Raw genomic sequence first — 23,777 nt, 5'->3', positions numbered from 1 at the left:
AATTTTATTAGCAAGGCCTGACACATAACAGCCTTGAGCTGAAAAATGGAGCACTAGCTATCACTTGGATTGATATTTTTTATTGCTCTATTCATATGCAGATCTGTTGTAAACAATGAATAAAGAAAAAGGCAACAAAGATAGATGGCACTTTTATTGCAAAAAATCAATTTGTAGGTGTTAACATTCAAATATTTTAATCAGAATTTGCCACATTTTAGCATTATTAGACTGGCTTTATCTTTTAACAATTTACATCTAGATCTGACCACTTTTTTTAACATTTTAAGCATTGTTGGTGAATATAATTTTTTTGGCACTAAGAAGTTATTCCATATTTTGCATTATAAACGCCAACAAGAACATTGTTTGATTTTCAGTGTCTGATTTCTCTCCCTTTGACATAAAATCTGCGATATTTTAAGTGTCTGTTACATAAAATCTGCGATATTTTCAATGTCTGTTACATAAAATCTGTGATATTTTCACAATGTCTGTTTCATAAAATCTGTGATATTTTCAATGTCTGTTACATGTAATCTGCAATGTTTCTGGGCATCTCTTGGACCTCTGTGTTGTAGAACTGTTCTATATCTTTCAATACTCTCTCGTCATTGAACGTGACGAAATTAATGGCCACGCCCTTCCTGCCAAACCGACCACTGCGGCCAATCCTGCGAGTAAAAATAAGTGAAATTATTCTACCTTTCGACAGTAGACTATATATTTAATACACGGGACGCATAAGAATTCTTTTAGAACATTAATTTATTAAACGAACATGTTTATTGTTGACAAAATACCACTGGCTTTTTGCTTAGACCTTCCACAAAGATTCTTCCAAAAGTTCCACTGCTTGCAAATTTCTATGGACGATGTGAATGCATTCTAGTAGACAGTGCTTTTTTCATATTTTTCAATGATCTTTCCTATGAAATGTGTGCATAAATTGTCCTTCGGATTTTTTTATGGTTGATAGGAGGTTTGTGATTACATAATTTACACATTGTGGGTACATAACCATTCACTACGTAAGACCTGTCAAAATTATCACTGAAACAAACGGTGATTCTGACAGTTCGAAAGGCGCTTGTCTATAATATAAATGAGATGTGTAAGAAAAGAAGTCATAAAATATGAGCAAGATGTCAGAAATGTGCAAACAAAAGATATACATCTGTTTTACATCTGATTTATCTTTTCCAGTGCTTGAAAATCCTTCAATCAGACTAGTGGTACAATTTATTTTCGGTCCGTTCTTCCCGCAAAAAAAATACAGGTTGACCAAATTTTGACAGTGCACCATATATTAAAATGGTTAAGTGAATAAATTAAGTCGGTAAACCACAATGTATCATTTAGCTTTTCGTGGAAAGAGTACAGTATGAAATATAAATTGTATTTACCTGTGTATGTAGTTCTCCCTCACAAACGGCAGGTCGTAATTGATAACAAGAGACACTTGCTGCACGTCAATGCCACGTGCAAGTAGGTCAGTTGTAATCAGGACACGACTAGAACCCGTGCGGAATTCACGCATGATCGTGTCACGCTCATCTTGGTCAATGTCCCCGTGCTGAAAGTACAAGTAACAGTACGATTAAAGTTTATCTTGTATAGCGGCAAACTTCTGCCACGAGATAGCCAAGTAACTATCGCGAATGAAGGAAGGAAGCATTTACATAGAAAAAAATATTGCGCTAATGTTTCTAGAAAAATGCCCAACATTGCTGGAAAGTTAAAAATATTACCGTGATAACTACCAAGCATATATCGTGGCAGTTCCGCGCATTTACTCAAAATGTTGCGCAAAAGCCAAATAAAAATATCTAGAAAATATTAATCATTGCTGATATGTTTTAAAAATGCACACACATTTCCTAGAAAGTTTACAATATCATCGTGATAACTACGTAGCTATCGTGCGGCAGAAATGCCACCACAGTTTTTTTTCCGGAATGGAAGAGGGACTTGCTTCGTTTCTTGATTTGTATACGGCAGTCATGAAAGCATTTTTAACAGGCCTGCATAGCGTTTAAAAAAAGCCAGAGAAGTTGAAAAAAACAACGTAAGCGAGGTGTTGCATTTTTTGGATACTATAATTTTAGAAAATGATGTACAAAAGACAAGATATTTCATAGTACAAGAAATTACTTACAATAGCAGACACGGTAAAGTCGCGGTCGTTCATCTGTCTGGTAAGGGCCTCTACCTTCCTCCGGCTGTTACAGAATATAACCGCCTGGTTTACACAGACCGTGGTATACAGGTCACAGAGGGTCTCGAACTTCCACTCCTGTTAAGTGAAAATGAAGTAAGAATACATCAGCAATATTTGTCAACTAGATTTTTAAAAGAAACGCATATCGTGGGCTGAGCGCGAAACTATTGTAACTGTATATGAATAAAGAACAAGATGCAATAGTTTCGCGCTCAGCCCTCGATATGCTGACCACAGCAAACGGGCGTCTCGTCCTCTGTTGGAATTCTCTTGGCAATTACGCGCATCTGTGACGCACCTTCTTAATTAAGACATTTACACGTCGCCGATTTTTCATCACTTATCTACATTGGTTTGCAATTATAAGAAAGAAATAGTAAATGAATAGATTTTTTAAAGAAAGGAACCTACTTCACGCTCGACTTGCACGTAAAACTGCCGGATTCCGTCCAGGGTGAGTTCTTCTTTGTTCACCAAGATCCGGACAGGGTTCCGCATGAACCTCGAAGTTACGTCCAAAACTTCACTAGGCATGGTGGCCGACACTAGAATTACCTGTAGAAATAAAAAAAAATACTTGATTTACTTTATCATTTATTATGTTGGGAAGAACACATTTACTGAATTTCCATGTGCATAATAAGTTATTTCAATAACTTAAAAACATGGAAGAAACTATTTTCTATGGAATCGGCTCAGTATGCTTTGATATAAATTGATTGTACAGGTCTACAAGGTGTAATTTTGTCACTGTTTCGTTTTAGCTTACCTGGACATCTTCTGGTGTATGTCTGAAAACGTCGTAAATCTGGTCCTTAAAACCACGTGACAACATCTCGTCTGCTTCATCCAGCACGAACATCTTCAGGCAACGCAGCTCTGCAACACGAAGTCATAATTAATACATTTCTGTGACCATTATTTGTTTTACAAGAACGACACCAGATAACACATTCTCGCTGGGCTGTAACCAATAGAATACTTTTATAGGAACGGTACCATAGTATATTTTTTGCTGGGCTGGGATGTGAAAAATTACTTTAATAATATCTAAATTAGTGAACTATTTCCTAAACAACTTTGCAGATTTTGCAGTCCTTTCTAACTGCTTACCAGTTTTAATATTTCAGTTTATAGTTCAAACATGTATGACCCTCGCTAGAAACAAAAGCCGGGATTATTTGTTTAAAAATTCTTTATCTGGGTTGTTTACCTAGTGCACGTTCCTTGATTAAATGAAAGATACGCCCCGGTGTTCCAACAACCACGTGGACCTTGCCGCTCCTAAGTCTTCTGACGTCTTCACTCACCCGCCGACCACCGACAAGAGCGACCACCTCGGCGTCCATGTAGTCTCCAAGATAGAGCAGGTGTCTGTAAGACTGCAGATAGAGAGAAAAATATATCCCTTTAGTGATTGCATTAAGCAAACGCTTGCAACTTCAATACATGGAATGGGCAGTGGAACTGGTAACATTGGTGTGCTTTTTCTAGCAATTGGCGAATATACTTGCAGTAGCAAAATGGGTGTTCGCACCGATTTTTTTTCTTTTTCTTTTCTTTTTTTTTTTTCTTTTTTTTTTTTTTTTGTAAAGGAGAGCAAAATTGTTGTGAGTAAATTGTCTATCCCTCATCTTAAGTCTTCGAGTTTGAAACCCGTTTGTGTCCCTACGTGGCTTTTGCATAAAAAGCAAGTAATGGTTTAAACTGAAGTCAATAAAAGTAAATAAAAATGCACACATTAAAATGTGCAGTTGACGGTAGTTTCCGAGTTGCTAAAAGTTACCTGCTGGGCTAGTTCTCGGGTAGGTGACAGAATGAGTGCCTGGCACTCTGACAGGTCAGTGTTGATCCTCTGTAACACCGCTGTTGAAAACGTCGCAGTTTTCCCCGTACCCGACTGAGCCTGGGCTATCACGTCATACCCTAAATTTGGAGAGAGAAAAAAAAATGTTAAGAGAAAAAAAAAGAAATACATGTTTATGGAACTGAATATTATGTACAGTAGTCCACTTGCATTTTTACTGATCTATCGAAAGCAACAGCTGCCTGGAATAGCTGCATTAACTGTGCACCTGTTTTAAAAACTTAACCTTTTTGAACAGTAACAGTTTTGCACCTACCTTCATTAATGTTTCAACCTGAAAGTAGGGAACCGGCAGATATTCAGTTTGCAATAACTTCATTTATGATGCTCCTAAAGTGATGTATCTGATGTATTTTTTCAAAGCTTTCTAGATCTACATGCAAAATTCACATTCACACACAAAGTTTGTTTTATTGTGAAAATGACATAGCAAAAAGAATATTTAACGTTTTTAAGTTCAAGTATTGATTCCATAACTGAAACGCTGATGAAAAGGGACCGGGATATTGCGTGAAGGGGTCCATACCTTTAATGCATGGCACGATGGCTTTCTGTTGGATTGCTGAAGGTTTTTCAAAACCATAGCCGTAAAGACCTCTCAGGAGTTCATCCTTCAGGTTCATGTCATCAAAGTTGTCACATAGCTCCGGTACAAAGTTCTGTAAAAATATACCTTATAGATGAAATAACGGTGCCAACAAAACTGCCCGACGGAAATTAATATCGATAAAGAGCGAAACGACGTGTCGTGGAAGGATCTCCACAAACGTATGATTGAAAATTCCATCTCTAGTTTTTCAGATCAAATAATAGTGTTATTAAAACAGAACCTTAAATAATTTGCAATGTAGTATTATATTTTTCAAAATTGACGAAAAAGTCGATAATTTAGATCAATAAGACTGGAACCTTGTTTGAAACGGCGAACTGCCCGAGGCATGGAACGTCCTGACGCCACCATAACGTCATTGCCGAGTGAATATTTTTCTGTGTTCGATGGGAGTTGAATACAGGGTTTTGTATTCGTTAGTAAAAATTCATGTTGTATTTAAGACAGAAAATTCGTAGGTAGAGCTACATAACAAAGAGATGTATTTTAACAATTCGCATTTATTAAGAATTTTCTAATATATATAAGATTTAAAAACACACCTCGATTCCCTCTCCATTTTCACCGGTCTTAATTTCGTCCCCTTCATATTCGGTCCTGGAAACAAGAAGATAACGTAAGAAACGACATTGACTGTTTCTAATCTCCCTTTAAAGGTGGTCAATCACATTTAAACAACATTTAATGACATTTTTTACTTTTTGTATATTCTGGTTGAGAATTATTTAAGGAACAAAAAAACCGATTACACAGAGTTAGATTCCTATTTGAAATGTATATTTTATTTTTTTTATAAAATTTTGTAATTACTCCCCTTTAATATGAAAGTATATAAAAAGCTGGGTATTCCTTTTTATTTCGATACAATGTCTAGTTTTACATTTGCATTTGATAGACATATCAACTGTTGAACAATCTGAACCATAATGCAAGTTTTAAAGCTGTGTGTAGCTTCTGAATTCATTTATTTCCAATCTATCTTGGTTGCGCAACCAAAATAGGCAAAGGGAGGTAATAATAATTTTTCAAACTTGCGTTTCTAATGAATTCCATCTAAGTACATAATTTTTAATGCAAATATTTTACAAATATATTACAATATGTCTAATATTTATACATTTCCTTAGGCAAAGTATGTTTATCAAATTTATACTTATGATAAAATAACTCTATCTTGGTTGGGCAACCAGGATAGGAAAATGAAATTTTAAAAATACCTCCAGTGAAAATCTAATTTGTATTAAGTGTTAAGTGAACATAAATAATTGTAAATGATCAGATGCTAAAGTTTCGAACAAATCCGTTACATGGCCAAAATCTGATTATCCACGTTTAATATTTATGTTATTTCTGACAACTTGCCAGTATTTTAAGTATTTCGCAACAATAGCATGACTGGATACTATTAACAAAATACAGTTAATCATACAGGTGTGGTATTTATGGCAAACATTTGAATAATGGTAATTACTTCCGAAGTTTGTACATGTATTTGTTCATATTTCTCTAAAACTTGCACGTGGATCATAGCCGTCCATCATCATCATTAACAACAACAACAACAACAACAAAAAACAAGTACATAATATCGTCATTTCCTGTTGATACTTATACCGTCAAGTATCACATATTATTACATGACTCCTTATAAAAAAACGCCGGTCCAAAGTTTGAGCTATGTGACTATATTCAACACATGTTTTACTGAACTAAAAGTAAAAAATTTAAATACAAAACTGTGAAAGTCATATAATGAAACACTCTTTCAATCACTTGCCGGTCAATAGTCAAAACTATTGGCCCTCGATCTTTCGGACCTCGGACATCAGTTTAAACTATTGACCGACAACCATTCAGTAAGTGTATCATATGTACTCACATCCCTGTACTTTTTCCTCACATTAAAGATGTAAGTTAGAATTATATCCTAAAATGAAATCACATATAAAATTACTTACTGCGGATATTCATCTTCGCCCCAGTCCCTTTCGACGGATTTAGAGTCCTCAAAATAGTCGATCGACTTCGACGGAGTTTCCCTCTGTTTGGTTCGCCTCTCGCCGTCCCTCCCTCGGGCATTAACCCTCGGGTTCTGCTTCTCCTCCTCGTGCGCACGTGCAGTAGTTAATTCTACGCTTCTATTAGTTGATTGTTGTATACTTGTCATTGGACACAGTACAAACAAAATTATACATTTAGGTTTGGTTTATTCAAATAGTTTGAGCTGATATGAATTAAATAAAACGTCAATGTGCTTATATACCAACCTAGTTGCCATGCAAAGTATTTCAAAATGTCTATATCGTCATTTTCTATTTTTACACACTTACGTATCCTACTATATGTATTATTGATGAAAGGGTATGTACTAAGATTTAATCGATCATGTATTGGTTTATCGATAGCCTGGTACTGTAACAGAAAGTGTCACAACCTAGTGATCTACTTTTCTCCCAATACAAATATCATTCTGATATTACATAATCAAGAGTGGACTGTTTTCTTCACCCTTTCACTTAGTCAGTCATAGTTATAAAAACATAAATAATTACTAAATACATCAAGTACTGTGTGTGCATACTGCTGCATTAATTCAGTCAAATTTTTAGGCATTAAAAACACATTGTCTTGGCTTAAACTAGACTTCTTTATTTTTCAATTTGTTTATGCAAATCATGTTAAACTACTGACAAAAGAATACAGTTACCATGACACGGGTCTTTAAAGACTTTACGAACTTTTAACAGGTCTGAATAGTTTGTACATGAACTGGAAAGGGGACATCGAGGGGTCACTGTAATCCGGCGTGAATAGTACATTTTGTATATGTAAAATATACATGTATATACTACAGCGTCTTATACATGTCACATGTTTTCCGTTTATTGAATTATTGAAAGATTGTCATATTAGAGTGAAATGTTTCTGATCATTTCACAGATAAAAGTAAAATTTTGTTAAAACCATTGAAAACATGAAATAAAAAGGAAATTCCTTTGTTCTACATGAAAGATCAAATATCTGTTTCCTACCGAAACATAATGATCTAATTTGTGGTTTCAAAATTCATAGAATTTTAACAATTTGATATTTTGACACTTCAACTTACAAGGAAGTGCTTATTTTCTTTTAATGTCACTGGGAGTCATACCTTAACCCTTAGCCTGCGCCCTGCTGGCGGCAGATGATGCAGACCAAGATCAGCCTGCACATCCGTGCAGGCTGATCATGGTCTGCACTGTTCGCTATTCAGTCAGTAAATTTTCAGTGTAAACCCCTTTGAATAATAAATGGTACTGTCCAAATTGAAAGATGGACCAGTCCATTATAGAAATATAGCAGGGTAAGGGTTAACGTCGCCTATCTCGACCTTGATATAAGTCTGTGTAGGAGATAACTCCTGAGGCTATTCAAATGTTGTATACTTATGTCCCTTTTTTCCCTAATGAAGTCAGAATATCTAACGCCATTAAAGATTATTAAGTCGGTAGCCAGACTACCTTGTAATACGCATCACGGTTTCTCACCTAAAACTCATGTGTAACACGCATGCTTGCTACGGTCAGGCAATTTATATAGTTCATATTTCATCTAAATGTTATAGCAAACTGGAAAACGGTATATCATGTCTGACAAGCTTCCCGTAGTATACTGGCGAAAATTATCATATATCATTTTATTCACATTTGACGTAACCTTCTTCTGTAGTAAAAAAAACTGTCACATTGTGGTTATAGGGCCAAAACTTAGCTTAGCTCGCTTGAAAAAAAAATAGGATGCGACGTAGCATAACTCTAGCCCCAGTCCATGACTCTAGTTACCTCCCCTGACTTTCCTATCCAAAATGCGAAGAGTCATAACCCATGAATACGACCAAAACAATATAATCTCTCTCAGTCTGAATATTGCTGAATTTTGGGTTAAAAATTCCCAGTATTAGAATTAGTTCAAACTTTGTATATGAACACTGTGTCGTGTTAGTAACAGAATTATAAACAAAAATCGAAGGTCACCATGCTTAATGAGGGGTTATCTGTTCTTGAATATGCAAATTAGAAAAGAAAAAAAATCCAGTTCTAAGGGCAGATAACTCCTAAACAAGCACGGTGATTTATGATTGTTTTTGCATTTTTCTGTTCATAGACAAAGTTTGAAAAAAATTCTATCATTGGAAAATTTTTGCTCCATCTCTCATACAGAAAATTGCAGCAAGCGTCTTAAAACTGCAGCTGTTTTTTTTTTTCTTTTTTTTTATTATTATTTTTCATTGCTGGTTCAAGTGTATAAAATGTAGTAAATTGTTCTTGGGGTTTACTCCTAGTTCTGTTGATTAAACATTCCATTTTTATTTCAATACTCACAACTGCAGTGTCAATCTAAACCTTTATTTTTCATATCATTTTTACAAATAAAAATATCAGTGTTATATAGTATACATATACGAAGCGTATACGGAGATGAATAGATCTCGCGAGGTGCCCTGTAAAAAGAATACAAACAATAGTTAAAACATGACAGATAGCTTTTTAATTTAGTGCATCAGTGCTTTTTTTTCAGTACTGCACTATGTAGAATGCAAATGTTCCTTCCATAAACCAGGCTTTCGGCATGCGGATTCAGAGCTCAGTTTGATCTAAGTTAGTTTATTGTGATCAACTTTGTCGAATGCGCAGCAATTTCAACTTGTCGATGACTTCTTGTGTTCCTCAGCTATGTTTAGATCTGAAGCCATGAAGGTGCTGGCATAGCTGGCCTTACTGTTACCATTCTGTGTCACAATATCAGAAATTGAGTTTGGAAGCTCTACATTATACTTCCAAAGAAATAATTTACCAGTTTTGAACTTGACTAAAATTGTTTAAAACCCTCCTGTGCTAACAGAATTAATTGACGATCGTTTAATTAGAAAACTATTATAATGATGTTGTAACATCTTATGAATTATTCAACAATTATGGTAATCAATTACACCGTAGAATGTCATTCCGGTACAACGTTGTCGTCTGTCTCAATAACTTGAATTAAAAAAAAACTTATTTTTCTGCTCAGCCGGCTGGAGCGGTAGTTCATAACTTAAGGTTTTACGTGAATTGCAGTTTAATTATGCAAGATACACCCAGGGATGACAGTAGGGCATTTTTGAGATATCTTTGAAAATACCATATTTTCTTTAGTCAAAATACATTTATTTCCTGTGTAAAATTCTGGCCCATGAAAAAAACTGATATGTTACTTTAGTTCATAATTGAGCCGTGTCATGAGAAAACCAACATAGTGGCTTTGCGACCAGTATGGATCCAGACCAGCCTGCGTATCCGCGCAGTCTGGTCAGGATCCATGCTGTTCGCTTTCAAAGCCTATTGGCATTAGAGAAACTAAGCGAACAGCATGGATCCTGACTGGTCTGGATCCATGCTGGTCGCAAACCAACTATGTTGGTTTTCTCATGGCACGGCTTAATTATTTCATTGCAATTATCACACAAGACATGATAGTAAATGTATATCAAGACATGAATATACAGTACAAATATATACAACAGCCACAGTGCATCAATAAATATAATACTACTAACACAAAAGGGTTGGACCACAAGTTTTACCAACATTAGAAAACTGTCCCCCCTGAAATGTTACTGATCAGCTTCATAATAATCAGTAACTTTTCGACATCTGAAGTGGCTGAAATATACAATGGAAAATGCCCTACTCTAACTTTCAAACTGAAAACGCATGTGTATTCCTATTCACGGGTGGTAAACGCGCAATCCAATTCCCACTGGGAATACGCTAAAAATGGGTTGCGCGACTTCCGGTGCTGGTGTTGCGCATCAATATATACAAAATCGAGGTAGGTGGGTTTTTGTTTTTCGGCGAACGCCGTCTAAATTCGTTTTCGTTACCTATGCCACGTGACTTCAGTTTGCAAATCAAACTACTTGATAAAGCATTATAGATAATTTATCAAAATGGAAGACTTATGCAACACTCTGCCTGATTGGACGAGAGTGTCAATTTCTTTCACTCTGTTGATTGTGCTACGCTGAGTGAAATGTAGACAAAGCGTTTATCCTAAATGACGCTGTTCACAGTTTTAAAGCTAACTTTGGCTCAGTATATTTAGCAAGAATATTGATATATTTCAAAATGATAAGTAAGTTTAATAAATATGATAAAAACCTATTCAAATACCAACATTTATCAAATTAAAGAAAGAGCTGAATACGGTCTGCGTATCACATGAATAAGGGTGTGATAAGAGTCTTTTATGTAGAGAAGTGCTTTTTAAAAGATTTTCCTTGTTACATTTGTTGTCTGTATATGAAAAGGTTTCTTGCTTTTGTGACTTATTCAGATTGCATATTAAAATGAGTTCTTGTTTGCTTTGATATATTTGTTATAAATTATTTAACTGATTTATTATATATGAATATTTTTCTTTAGTATGGTATGCAAATATTGAACTCAGTTGAAATCTGTTTTATTATATATATGCTGTATAATGACTGAATCTAATTACACTGAAATGAATGAACGCTGCATACAGTTTATATATGTGATATGACTACGGTCAAACTTTACTTATGAACTTTGTTCAGCTGGGACATTTGACCCCTTTTAGGGGCTGCTAGAGCTAAATCTAGAAATGCCTTTATACAGCGTCTCATGAACAGCTTGGTGGATCTTTGTCATACTTGGTCTGGAGCATCATTATAAGGTCCTCTTCCAAATTTATTTATATAGGAACTTGGGCCCTATTAGGGACCACTATAGCTAAAAGTAGATATGCCTTTCTTCGCATTAACCACTAAAATGTAATGGATTTTTATCAAACTCAATGTGTAACAATATCGTAAGGTCTCCTGCTATTTTGTTACAAATGGGGATAGGGACCAATTTAGCTAAAAATATAAACACGTTTAATGACCTCTTCTCATGAACCGCTTCATGAATCTTCATCAAACTACTGCTGTAATTATTCGTCTAAGGATAAACGAAACAAAGTTGCAACCCTGCGAAACCTTTGCGAAAACTTAAAAGAGAACCATTTAAATTGTTAAAGTGCGGTTAAAGTTTTGTAATTTGAAAAATGTTAGATGAAAGATGAATGTTAGATGAAAAATTCATAAACTTATTTCCTTATTACAATTCGCCGACCATCATTTTTAAAGATATTTCTTGTTGTAAATAATGACACATTTACGAGTGCTTTCGAAAAAAAGCAAAATGCTATTCGACAAAAAAATGAATAAAGATCATATGTGTGAAATACCAACTTATTAATTTAAGAATCAGCTCTGTTATCACGAAAACTCTGCTGGCTCGAGCTGTTAAAAAAGCATGGAATCATGAAAAATGCAAATTTTCTAACTCTTGTGCCTTCTTTCTGGAAATGTGATGCTTCTAATGATCAAACACGAGTAAAACAGTCATGGATATTACATACACTTGAATGAAATGTTGCTTTTGGGGTAAAGATCGGCAAAAAGTAATCGGGAATGGGGTTGCGCCCCGGGAATGGAGTTGCGCGTATACATTATATACATTATGATGTATACGAGCAACTCCATTCGCGGTGCGCAACCCCATTCCCGATGATTTTTTTGTCCATTATGTCCCCGTAAGCAGGATTTGAAGCAAATAATTTTGATATTCGTTACTTCAAAACAGTTTAGTTATCATAAAAAGCATCAGATGTCCTCAGATTAGGCATATGAGGTCAGAAACTTCCATTTTTGTTGATTTCATACTTTTTTCACGCTTCTTGTCGCCTGAGTTTTCGTGATAATAGAGCCGAATCATAAAGTACAAACCAGATATTTTACACATATGATGTATTATCATATTTGTGTCGAATAGCATTTTGCTTTTTTTCGAGAAAATTTATTCTTGTCTCATACTAAGCAAAAACATTACTTCACATACCTCAATTTCATCTTTTTTTACGCGCAACACCAGCACCGGACGTTGCGCAACCCATTTTAAGCGTATTCCCGGCGGGAATTGGATTGCGCGTTTACCACCCGTGCTATTAGGGCCTATGCAAAAAAAATCACAGTTGGTACGTCAAAGTTATTACGTCACAGCGTCACAGCGGCACGCTGGGAAATGTAGGATGTCTTCAAGGATGTAGATCATCCCTAGAACTGTGGTTTTCTCTTGAATGAAATCATTACTAAAGTTTGTCTTTCAGATGCGCCCTCGTGTTGTAACTCCTTTATACTTAAACTCAAAACAATGATTTTATTCCGCGATAAATCACTGTTTGATATACATTATACCATAAATGAAAATCCTTTTTCTGGCGATAAATTCCAAACTAATTAATGTATTTTAATAAATATTACAAATACTTGTTAGGATCTGCCACCCTTAGAGTTCCTTAGAAATATGCATAATATGAATAATTTTGTCTTTTATTGAAAGGGAAATCAAGAAGAAACCTTGTTACAAAAAAAGTGCACCAAACAACAAACGTTTACTAGTAGTCGAATTACTGTATCATTATTTCTTTTCTGGCACTCTATGTACTATTTCTGGAGTAGGCCTATTCAGATTACGGAATCGTGTTTTCCACGTACATTGTAATCCTCGCATTGGCGTATTTGGAAGTATATCTGGCGAAGTTATAGACCCAGCTTCGTGATTCCAATGCGACTGGACACTTCCGGTTTTCACTTGATACCTCGGCCACCGCCTTCCTCTAAACCCTTGTTCAGTAACCGCTGGCAACGACAATTCATGCTCTGTTACAGGCTCAATGTCGAAATCATTTGACAAACGCGTATTCCTGGTTTCTTGTCGCCTCGACCGTCTCCCTCTTTGTCCTAATCTCTTTTCAAGCCTGCTCTGCATTTTCGTTTCACGATCTTTATAGTTCAAGTCATAATTTATCCGCGTGAAAGCCCGGAGTCTGTTATCTTTAATCTCGGAAGACCAGAAATGGTCATAATTTATAACAATTATCTGCTTCTTGGTGTCCATTGAGAAATATTTCCAAATAGTGTCAAATTCATGACAAGAATTGAAGTCGTGTAAATATTCTTTGCATAGAACGACGATGAAATTTCGACTGTTTTTGATAGCAATTCCAGCCGCATGATCCCGGTCGTCCCCAACAATAACATCACGGCAAGGAATACAAGTTGAATATCCATTTAAAAATGGAAGAAGGAAAGTGTTGACCCAATTAAAAACTTCCCCATTTTCTTCCGAAAATGAAAGAAAAACGTCATACTCATTTGCGTTTAGAACTTCCTGATTAGGTTTGAATGTAACTCTCCGTTTCAATAACAAAATTTCATACCGGAAGTAGTAAATAACAAGCATTGCCGCCACTAGGATCAAAATGGCGGCCGCTAAAATCCATATCACTGTTGGTAACGGAGTTGTTGGTTCTGGACAATCGAGAAAGTCGGTTGTTACCAAAGACGCCTTGACAACACCCTTACTTGTCTGGCAGCTTAGATAAATCTTTAAAGAGTTTGATCCTTTCGTGCGAATCCAGTCACCAATCCACAAATTGTCACAATCACAAACAACTGGGTTCACTCCAAAGTCGATATTGTCAGGATCAAGGTTATAGAACGTTTCAGGAAGACGCTCTAATGCATGACTGGTCATATCTATAGTAATACCTTTAAGATTATTTATTGCATTGGGGTCTAGATGTTTTAGCGCGTTTCCTTTTAGGTTTAGAACGGAAACTCTTGACAAATAGTCACGATTAGGTAGTTGTGTTATACTGTTACCGTCCAAATCCAGTTCAACATCAATATTTCCCCAATGTCCGACAGGCATAAAATCTGGAAATTTCCTCAAGTTTTTGCACGTGACGGCGACTTTATTCTGATTTTGCTTGTCTGTACACGAACAACCGCTCGGACAAACCTCAAGATCACATGTCAGATTGTCATAGTCTGCATTGTGGTAAAGTGTTGTTAAACTGACCCCTTTCATTTGCTCTGGCGTTTCACAAATGAAATCAAATTCCAGGGCGGGCCAGTAGCTGGATGCTTCAGCTCCAAGATCCCTAAGAAAAGGCACAATGTTACAGTCACAGTGAACAGAACTGTTGTCCCATTTAAAAGTAACATCGAAATATTTCCCGAATTTAGAATAATGGGGAACTCCCAGAGACGAGAAGTTCAGCCATGTGTGTCCTTTACTACCAGTGAAGTCAATCTTACCCGGGCCGTGAACTGTACTCTCTTCCAGAACATAGTTTGCGGCGTTGGTCTGAGTTTCAATTTCTGCTCCTATAAAGTTTACTTGACAAAATTCCCCTGGTCTTAAAACGTTTGTGATATCAACTTCATGGAATGAGTTGTGAGAAAAGTCAACTGTAAAAATATTTCCATGTTTCAGGGATGTCGCAAATGGTTTGAGATCCTGAAAGTCGTTATATGTCATAGAAAGATATCGGAGAGTTTCCATTTCTGAAAATGTTCCGTTTGGGATTTGAGAAATTCTATTGTGGTCTAGTTTTAAGGAGTCTAGCATTTTCAAACATTTGATTATTTCTATGTCAACAATGTTATTTCTCTGAAAATCTATTTCCACTAGAGTTTCAGCATAGTTACATATATTATCGGGGATGCTAGTGAGTCTTCCGTTGGTGTGATTCAAGACATAAAGCGTTGTGTTTTCCGTGTCCATGGATACAAGAGTCGCATTACCGAAAGGGTCTGTGTATTCTACGTGTAATTCTTCAACGTTTACACCACATGCGCCAGCATCGATTTTCCAGCAAGGTTGAGCAGTGCACGCACAACATTCAGGCGGTTTATCGTCGACAGCACAGGTCTCTGGACAAAACAAATCCTCTCGGCGGCTAGTCGTCGGCGTCCACTTATAATATCCGGAAAATGATATATCTTCAAACATATAACTTTCAGTACAGCGGGACAAGAATACAACAAAAATCACAAAATACGTAGATTTTACCATTTCATTTTCCATTTTGCAATCAAATTTAGGTCTACAGTCCTTCTTTGAATGAGGAATTCAAGTAAATACTAACATATTTAAATATATGTACTACCGAATTGGCTCAATTACAAACCATACAAAGGCCAATTATATCTGTCAATCTTATATCTTTTCCGTTTTCCCCTTGAGTAATGAACAATAGGTATTATAACCTAAGGAACTACCGGTATTATCTTTCAACGGTACTTTAAAACATTTTTCTGTTGAGTTACTCGAAAAAATATCAAATTGCACTTCCCTGTGACATAAATGCTTGTGATTCTTTTAACAGGAGCAAGAAAAAAATTGAGATATGTTTATTGTATACAATTTGTTTTTACTAATTTTCTTAATTAAAGTATAATTGAGTTTTACTAATTTTACTCTATTTCTTAATTAAAGTATAATTGTTTTTTTACTAATTTTACTCTATTTCTTAATTGAAGTATAACTGATTTTTACTAATTTTACTCTATTTCTTAATTAAAGTACAATTGATTTTACTAATTTTACTCTATTTCTTAATTAAAGTAGAATTGTTGGTGCATCTCATTTGAAAAACATAAATTAGGTAACTTTCAAATCTATTTGTTCTGGGTTGTTAACTATGTACGTGAAGTTGGCGACCTAGCAACTTAGAGCACTTATACAATCAGGCCACTGAGAAGCATGTATTCTTTTACTCTTTTACTTTTACTAATAAAATAAAAACGTTTGGCTTTAGCACCTTTTTTTCAACCGTATTTCAGTTATATAACGACCGGCATTTAACCTGGCCAGTTTTCCTGGATTCTGTACCAGTACAACATTATTCTCCGCAAGTAAATTGCCAACTTAACCCTTACCTTGCTATATTTCTATAATGGACCGGTCCATCTTTCAATTTGGACCGTACCATTTATCATTTGAAGGGGTGTTTACTAAACATTTACTGACTGAATAGCGAACAGTGCAGACCATGATCAGACTGCACGGATGTGCAGGCTGATCTTGGTCTGCACTGGTCGCAAAGGCAGAATCATCTGCCGCCAGCAGGCTAAGTGTTAAATTACCCCACATGGAGAACATATGCCTCGCCCGGGAATCCAAATCTGTAGATCTGCGCTCGCCATATTATTAGTATCATGGTGTACGTTATGAATACTTTTTTAGTACAAACAATCATATCCGGAGCAAAGCCCCACTGAAAATCATCACGTGCTCGCGTCTGCTGAAATATCCACAATCGAAAACATACAGCTTTCCGAAGACAGAATTAACACATACAGCCCTAAAATTAACATTCTATTCAATTGGAAAATTTAAAATTATTGAAACGTTGTAGTTTTTTTTTAAACGTGTGTGCGTGCCTATGTGTTGGCAAGAAATTTAGAAATACTACCGCCCGAGATCAAAACATTTTCATTAGAACTTACATGACGGTCACTTGATCACATGACAGCATCTTCCGCTTTTACAACTACTGGGCATACCTTTACTGGTGACTTTCCCATTACTTCATTTGGTCTAACACTTGATAGAAACGAAAGCCATTTGTAAAACATGTCCTCATGATGACCTCTCGGGGGTATATTCAGTCACTGCTACCTTGACCTTTAATTCAAAAACTGAATGGGGTCGACTGACGGCCATATCAGTTTGACTGTCGTACGCAAATCACTGTCTGACCAAATGATTCGAACAAAATGTATGATCTTCTGACAACAGAACATGGCATCATCCTGTGAAATTTGAATGATACAGGTCAAAGCTTTTTCCAGCTGCTATTGACAGTTTTCAGACTCGATGCCACTGTGACCTAGTAACCTATAAAATTGTAGGGTTCAGGCGATCATTATGTTAATTTTGATGTTATTTCCTCTTTCTAACTGGAAACTGATTCCAGTCTCGACTCAATGTATGCTATTGACCTTCAAGATGATGTCTACTAAAACAAGAGCCATTTCTCATCAGGGAGTTAACCCATAACCTCCAACATTCTAAGTGGGAGTTTTACAACTAAGCTACAGCGCACTGTTCTATTTCCATGCTTGACAGTAAAATAGAGCATATCTGAGCTAACTTGAGTGATTAATACCACCCTATACTCGGGCGGTGATTTCGCAGCTTATTTTCAAGAAACCAATTTATTGATATTAGAGATAGAGCGGAAGTGGATCAAAACTTAAACCAGAATTTCAAAGTATAAAACGGCCATAATTTGTCGAATATATCTGCAGAGTGATGGACCTTGTGTCATATGATGCGGAACGATTATTCATCTTTCATGTGGAACAATTATTTCACCTTTGAATCAAATCCATTTAGTAATGAACAAGCTAGAGAGAAAGTACATCAGAACTTTAATGTGAAATTACAAACAAAATTAATGCCACAATGAAAGAAGTAAGGGTGCCCAAGTTATGAACCTTGTGTCGTATTGATCAAAAAATATTTCCAGTTGGAACAAAATCTGAATCAAAGTGCATCAATACTTTAAACAAGAGGGCAAAGATGGCCCTAGGTCGCTCACCTGAGAAACACACCATAACAGTATAAACATGTTTGACCTACAGATTGCATGGAAACTGGAGATGCTTTTGAGAAAAGCGCATGTCTCCCACAACTGCCCCTATGAAAAATGTTAGTTTCTCTAGATGTTTTAGACGAGTGGATCCAATTAGATGGTCTGGATGAGTGGATCCAATCAGTAACTCAAGGGCCATAAATCAAAATTGCCTGGGCGGATTTGGCTAGTTATCGGACTTGGGTAAGGTCTTATGGCCAAACACATTCTGTCAAGTTTGGTGAAGATCGGATGAGAAATGTTCGACTTAGAGAGCGGACAAGAGTAAACAGACGGATTTTTTCGGTAATTCAAGGACCGTAGCTCTAAAATGCCTGGACCGATTTGGCTACTTATCGAACTTGGCCGAGGTCTCATGGTCAAACACATTTTGTTCAAGTTTGGTGAAGATCGGATGAGAAATGTTCGACTTATAGTGCGGACAAGAGTAGAAAGGCCGATTTTTCGATAATTCAAGGGCTGTAACTCCAAAATGCCTGGACCGATTTGGCTAGTTATCGAACTTTGCCGAGGTCTCATGGTCAAACACATTTTGTTCAAGTTTGGTGAAGATCGGATGAGAAATGTTTGATTAAGAGTGCGGACATAAGTAAAAAGGCCAATTTTTCGATAATTCAAGGGCCGTAACTCCAAAATGCATGGACCGATTTGGCTAGTTATCGAACTAGGCCGAGGTCTCATGGTCAAACACATTTTGTTTAAGTTTGGTGAAGATTGGATGAGAAATATTCGAATTAGAGTGTAGACAAAAGTAAAAAGACCGATTTTTGGTAATTCAAGGGCCATAACTCCAAGATGCCTGGACCGATTTGGCTAGTTATCGAACTTGGCCGAGGTCTTATGGTCAAACACCTTTTGTTCAAGTTTGGTGAAAATCGGATGATAAATGTTCGACTTAGAGTGCGGACAAGCTTTGTGACAGACACACACACAGACTGGAGTAAATCAATATGTCTCCCACACCACTGTGTGGTGGGAGACATAACAATATTCTGGCCAATTTTTATTAGGATTGAACCAAAAATGTGGTTTCTCGAGTTTACACAAGTATTTTCTTTGATATGACCTAGTGACCTACTTTTTGACCCAACATGACCCATATTCAAACTTGACCTAGATTTCACCAAGGCAATCATTCTGACCAATTTCATGAAGATCAATTGAAACATACAGCCTCTACTGCATACACAAGGTTTTTCTTTGATTTGATCTGGTGACCTACTTTTTAATCCTAGATGACCCATATTCGAACTCAACCTAGATTTCATCAAGGCAATCATTCTGACCAAATTTTATGAAGTTCAATTGAACAATACAGCCTCTATTGCATACACAAAGTCTTTCTTTGATTTGACCTAGTGACCTACTTTTTGATCTGAGATGACCCATATTCGAACTCGATCTAGATTTCATCAAGGCAATCAGTTTGTCTAAATGTCATGAAGATCAATTGAGAAGTACAGCTTTTATCGCATACACAAGGTTTTTCTTTGATTTGACCTAGTGACCTACTTTTTGACCCCAGATGACCCATATCAACTTACTAGATTCATCAAGGCAATCTTCTGACCAAATTTATAAAGTCATTGAAATAAGCCTCTATCGCATACACAAGTTTTCTTGACTGAACTAATGACCTACTTTATGACCAGATGACCATATTCGAATGACTAGATTTCATCAGGCAATCGACAATTCATGAAGATCATTGAAAATACAGCTTTATCGCATACAAGTGTTTCTTGATTTGACTAGTGACTACTTTTGACAGATGACCAATTCAACTGACCTGATTTCATCAAGGATCATTCTGACTAAATTTCATGAAGATCAATTGAAAAATATAGCCTCTATCGCATACACAAGGTTTTCTTTGACTGAACCTAATGACCTACTTTATGACCCCAGATGACCCATATTCGAACTCGACCTAGATTTCATCAAGGCAATCATTCTGACCAAATTTTATGAAGATCGATTGAAAAATACAGCCTCTATTGCATACACAAGCTAAATGTTGACAGACGACAGACAGACGGACGCCTGACATTAAGTGATCACAATAACTCACCTGAGCTAAAAAGTGGGTCATTGACCCTAAACAATTCACCTGGCTACAACTGGCTTCACGTGTGTTTGTGCAAGTACAGAGCTAAGTTTCTTCTGTTTAAGCCTATATTATATACACACATTCTTGAACCTAGGGCAATAATTTGAACAATTACGGTATAATCACATGCTAAATATCAAAGCTCTACCTTTTACTGATTTTCTTAGATTAAAGTCTATTAGTAAGTTACAAGTCAAATACAAGGGCAAAGCCATTTTTTCTTAGGTCAATAATTTGGACAAATATGGTAGACAGTCAAACCCTCATATCACATACCAAATATCAAAGCTCTAGAAAAAGGGATTTTTAAAGTCGGATGGCTGAAAACCGATTGAAAAGTTTCATCAATATTCATTCAGAGGTTTTGTAGGAGATATTGTTATTGACTTATACTTTGAAAATTCTTGGTAGCGGGGAAAAGTGACCATGGCACCTGGTGGCCATGTTTTTAGACGAATCAATATAAATTGAACAATCTTGATAGAGGGTCACTAAAGACCGTTTGTGTAAAATCATTCTAAAATCTGGCCAGCAGTTTCACACAAGATTTTTAGTTCCCACTATATACATGCAAGGGGAAAGTGACCCTCTTGATGAATCAAAATAATTTTAACAAGCTTGGTAGTGGGTTAAACAAGGACCATTTGTGTGAAAATATTTTAAAATCAGGTCAGCAGTTTTACACATTCTTTTTTTTTAATTTCCAATATATACATATAGGGAAAAGTGACCATGCCCCCTGGCAGCCATGTTTTTTGATGAATCGGTGTAACTTGAACAATCTTGACGCAACAACATTTGTGTGAAATTATTTCAAAATTGGACCTTTGGTGTAGGCTGATGTTGTTTGAAGATTTTTGTATCTTTAGCTCTGGCGGTCCTTATGTGCAACCAAGCAGAACCGTTTGAACAACTTTGGTAGAGGACTATCCAAACAACATCCATGCCAAGTTTAATTAAAATCAATTCAGTGGTTTTGGAGATGTCTTCTAAACTCACTTGTTGGCGACGGATGGAATGACCCAAGCACTACTGACATAGCGTAATCACAATCATCATGAGCATTGCTCAGGTGAGCTCAAAAGGGGGCGTAATTCATGAAATAATGGTGTTAAGAGTTTTGTCATAATGTGGGTGATAATAAAGAACAACTTTTTTGTCTGAAACAAAACAGATTATGTGAACAGCATGAAGGAGCAGGCATGGACACCAATACCTAGGGGAGGATAGCTCCCGAAACACTTCATGTAGTCCAATGAAAACCGAGGAATGTTTTAAATTAAGGGAGACATTATTATATAAGAATGGAAGAACTCGCTATCTGTGTTCTAGTCAATCTTTTATTGCAGATAAAAACATCTTGGTATTCATATATTATGTTTACATTCATACGATTTTTCTTACAATGCTGCTAGGCTGTACAACTGTGCATTGTAAAGTACAGATCAAGAAATCAAGATTTTCTGTTCTATTTTTATAGTCACTTCAAATATTCCCCCACCCCCACCAACTATATTTATTCCCCAAAAACCCCTTTCTACACAAATTATAATCTAAACACTCTGTTCAGTTGGGTTCTATGAGATTCTTAATAACATATTGAATTCTTGGTCACCTTCAGACAAACTAGGTAAAAAATACAAGTTTCACAACAATCAAAAATGAATTTACACGAATGTGAATCATTGTACAATCATAGTATATGTTTGAAATGCCATGAGTACAAAAATCTGACTATCTAGTTAGTAACGCAAGACAAAATGTACAGAACTATTTCATTTTCCCAGGCATATTTTCAAAACGGTTCAGAATCATATTTCAATAGTACAATTTCATTTTCAATACAAATAAATCCTGAGTATACAAATACGATAAATCATTTTCCATACTTTGGTATACATGTTAAGCTGATCAAGTTATCTCTTATAGGCGAGTAAATATTTGCGAACAAATTTCAAATACAACTGAGAAACCAAGTGGAGTTTTTCATTTCTCTCATGCAATCCATTGACAGAAAACAGATATTGAGACTTGCAGTAGTACACATGTTTCTATCATTCCCTAAAACGAAAATAGCCGTTAGAAATAAATAAAGAAGCTACAGCTGGTTTATTTCTATACTAAAAGCAAAGGCCACACCAAAAAAATAAAACACTCTGGTTTAATGAAACGAAGGGATGCATGCATACAGGGACGACATCGCTAATCTATTTCGGGGGAGAAAACAACATATAAACACCCAACACCCATTTTGACTAAGTATTAAACAGTGCTCTAATTATACTAAACACACAAGATTGTGAAGACGAAGAGAAAAGTGTGAAAGTTATATATGTACCTCTACCAGTTTACAACATCAAGGTGTACAACATTTAAAGTTCACAACGCCTCAAGATTTCAATTCAAGTTTACCTAACTTATTATTTTTTGGATACTTTTTCAACATTTAAATTATTCAAGCAGTATAATGTCCTCTTCAATATTAATGTTCAAATAATTTATTTCGTCTGTATTGTACCAAACAAGTCATTTCCCACTCAGAGAAATGGCTCGGTTGTTGGGATACGCTTTGTTAGAAATTGTTTTGACTGTTACAGGATAAAAGAAGCTCACTACAATGAGAAAGTAGAGTGTTATTGTTGATATCTGTGAGTCCATGTGTCTATAATAACCACCAACCCTGTCATTTAGGAGCACCTTTCATGTCCTGTGACTTGCCTACACATTTTTTACAAGAAATACAGTAAATTAAATATTTTTACAAACTGAAAGAAAAACATTATTTTGATTCAAATTCTAAAAGAAGAAAACTAGCTTTCTTACGAGTATCAATGATATGCAGCCAAACATGTTGTGGATTTATTCTCTTACGAAGAACTTGCCGCGGTGTTTCTGTACAAGAGGACTGGGTAGAAACTTTTGAAACGAGAATTAACAAAATCTTGAGTACACTAAACTACAAACTCTGATTATATATTTTAATACCAAACTACATGTTACTACAAGTATATCCCTATATATATATATCAACATATACCCTACTGCAAATCTTATTATCCATTTTCTCTAAGCAGGGTTTCAAATGGCACTTTTGCTGCCTTTCAGCAACTTGTCCTTTCTCAATTGTATTACAAACTTGTTCGTAAAATTCTTAGCCAAATCAATTAACATCTGGAAATGAGAATAGAAAAAAGGTTTCATGTACAAATGAAAATGCCTGAAATGAATTTGTATTGCTTTTTTTTGGTCTCTAGTCCTGTACATGGTAAGACTGCCTACCCAAAACAGTCATCTTTATATGGAAAGATACATAAAAACAAATTGCAAGGTAGATTTATGAGTCCATTTAACGATATAACGCGATTCTACATTAAGAGTAAGAGATTCAAGTATGTATGTACCAAACCTACAATTACTAAAACCACACTTTTTA

At 35.9% G+C, this 23,777-nt stretch overlaps 1 protein-coding gene across 1 annotated transcript; it reads right to left on the bottom strand.

The window, feature by feature from the left end:
* Positions 1–139: 139 nt before the first annotated feature.
* Positions 140–6,936, bottom strand: LOC123555038 (uncharacterized). Its single transcript, XM_045345563.2, has 10 exons — positions 6,657–6,936; positions 5,241–5,295; positions 4,615–4,747; positions 4,008–4,147; positions 3,435–3,603; positions 2,991–3,100; positions 2,633–2,776; positions 2,159–2,296; positions 1,407–1,576; positions 140–674 (listed from the first exon to the last, which is right to left on the bottom strand). The coding sequence occupies exons 1-10, from the start codon at positions 6,863–6,865 to the stop codon at positions 530–532; spliced, it is 1,413 nt and encodes a 470-aa protein (XP_045201498.2). The 5' UTR covers positions 6,866–6,936; the 3' UTR covers positions 140–529.
* Between the last annotated feature and the right edge of the window lie 16,841 nt (positions 6,937–23,777).

This window comes from Mercenaria mercenaria, chromosome 7, assembly GCF_021730395.1.
Source record: "Mercenaria mercenaria strain notata chromosome 7, MADL_Memer_1, whole genome shotgun sequence".
Lineage (NCBI taxonomy): Eukaryota > Metazoa > Mollusca > Bivalvia > Venerida > Veneridae > Mercenaria > Mercenaria mercenaria.
The sequence above is the reverse complement of the archived record's forward strand: the minus strand, read 5'-3'. Positions and strand labels throughout refer to the sequence as shown.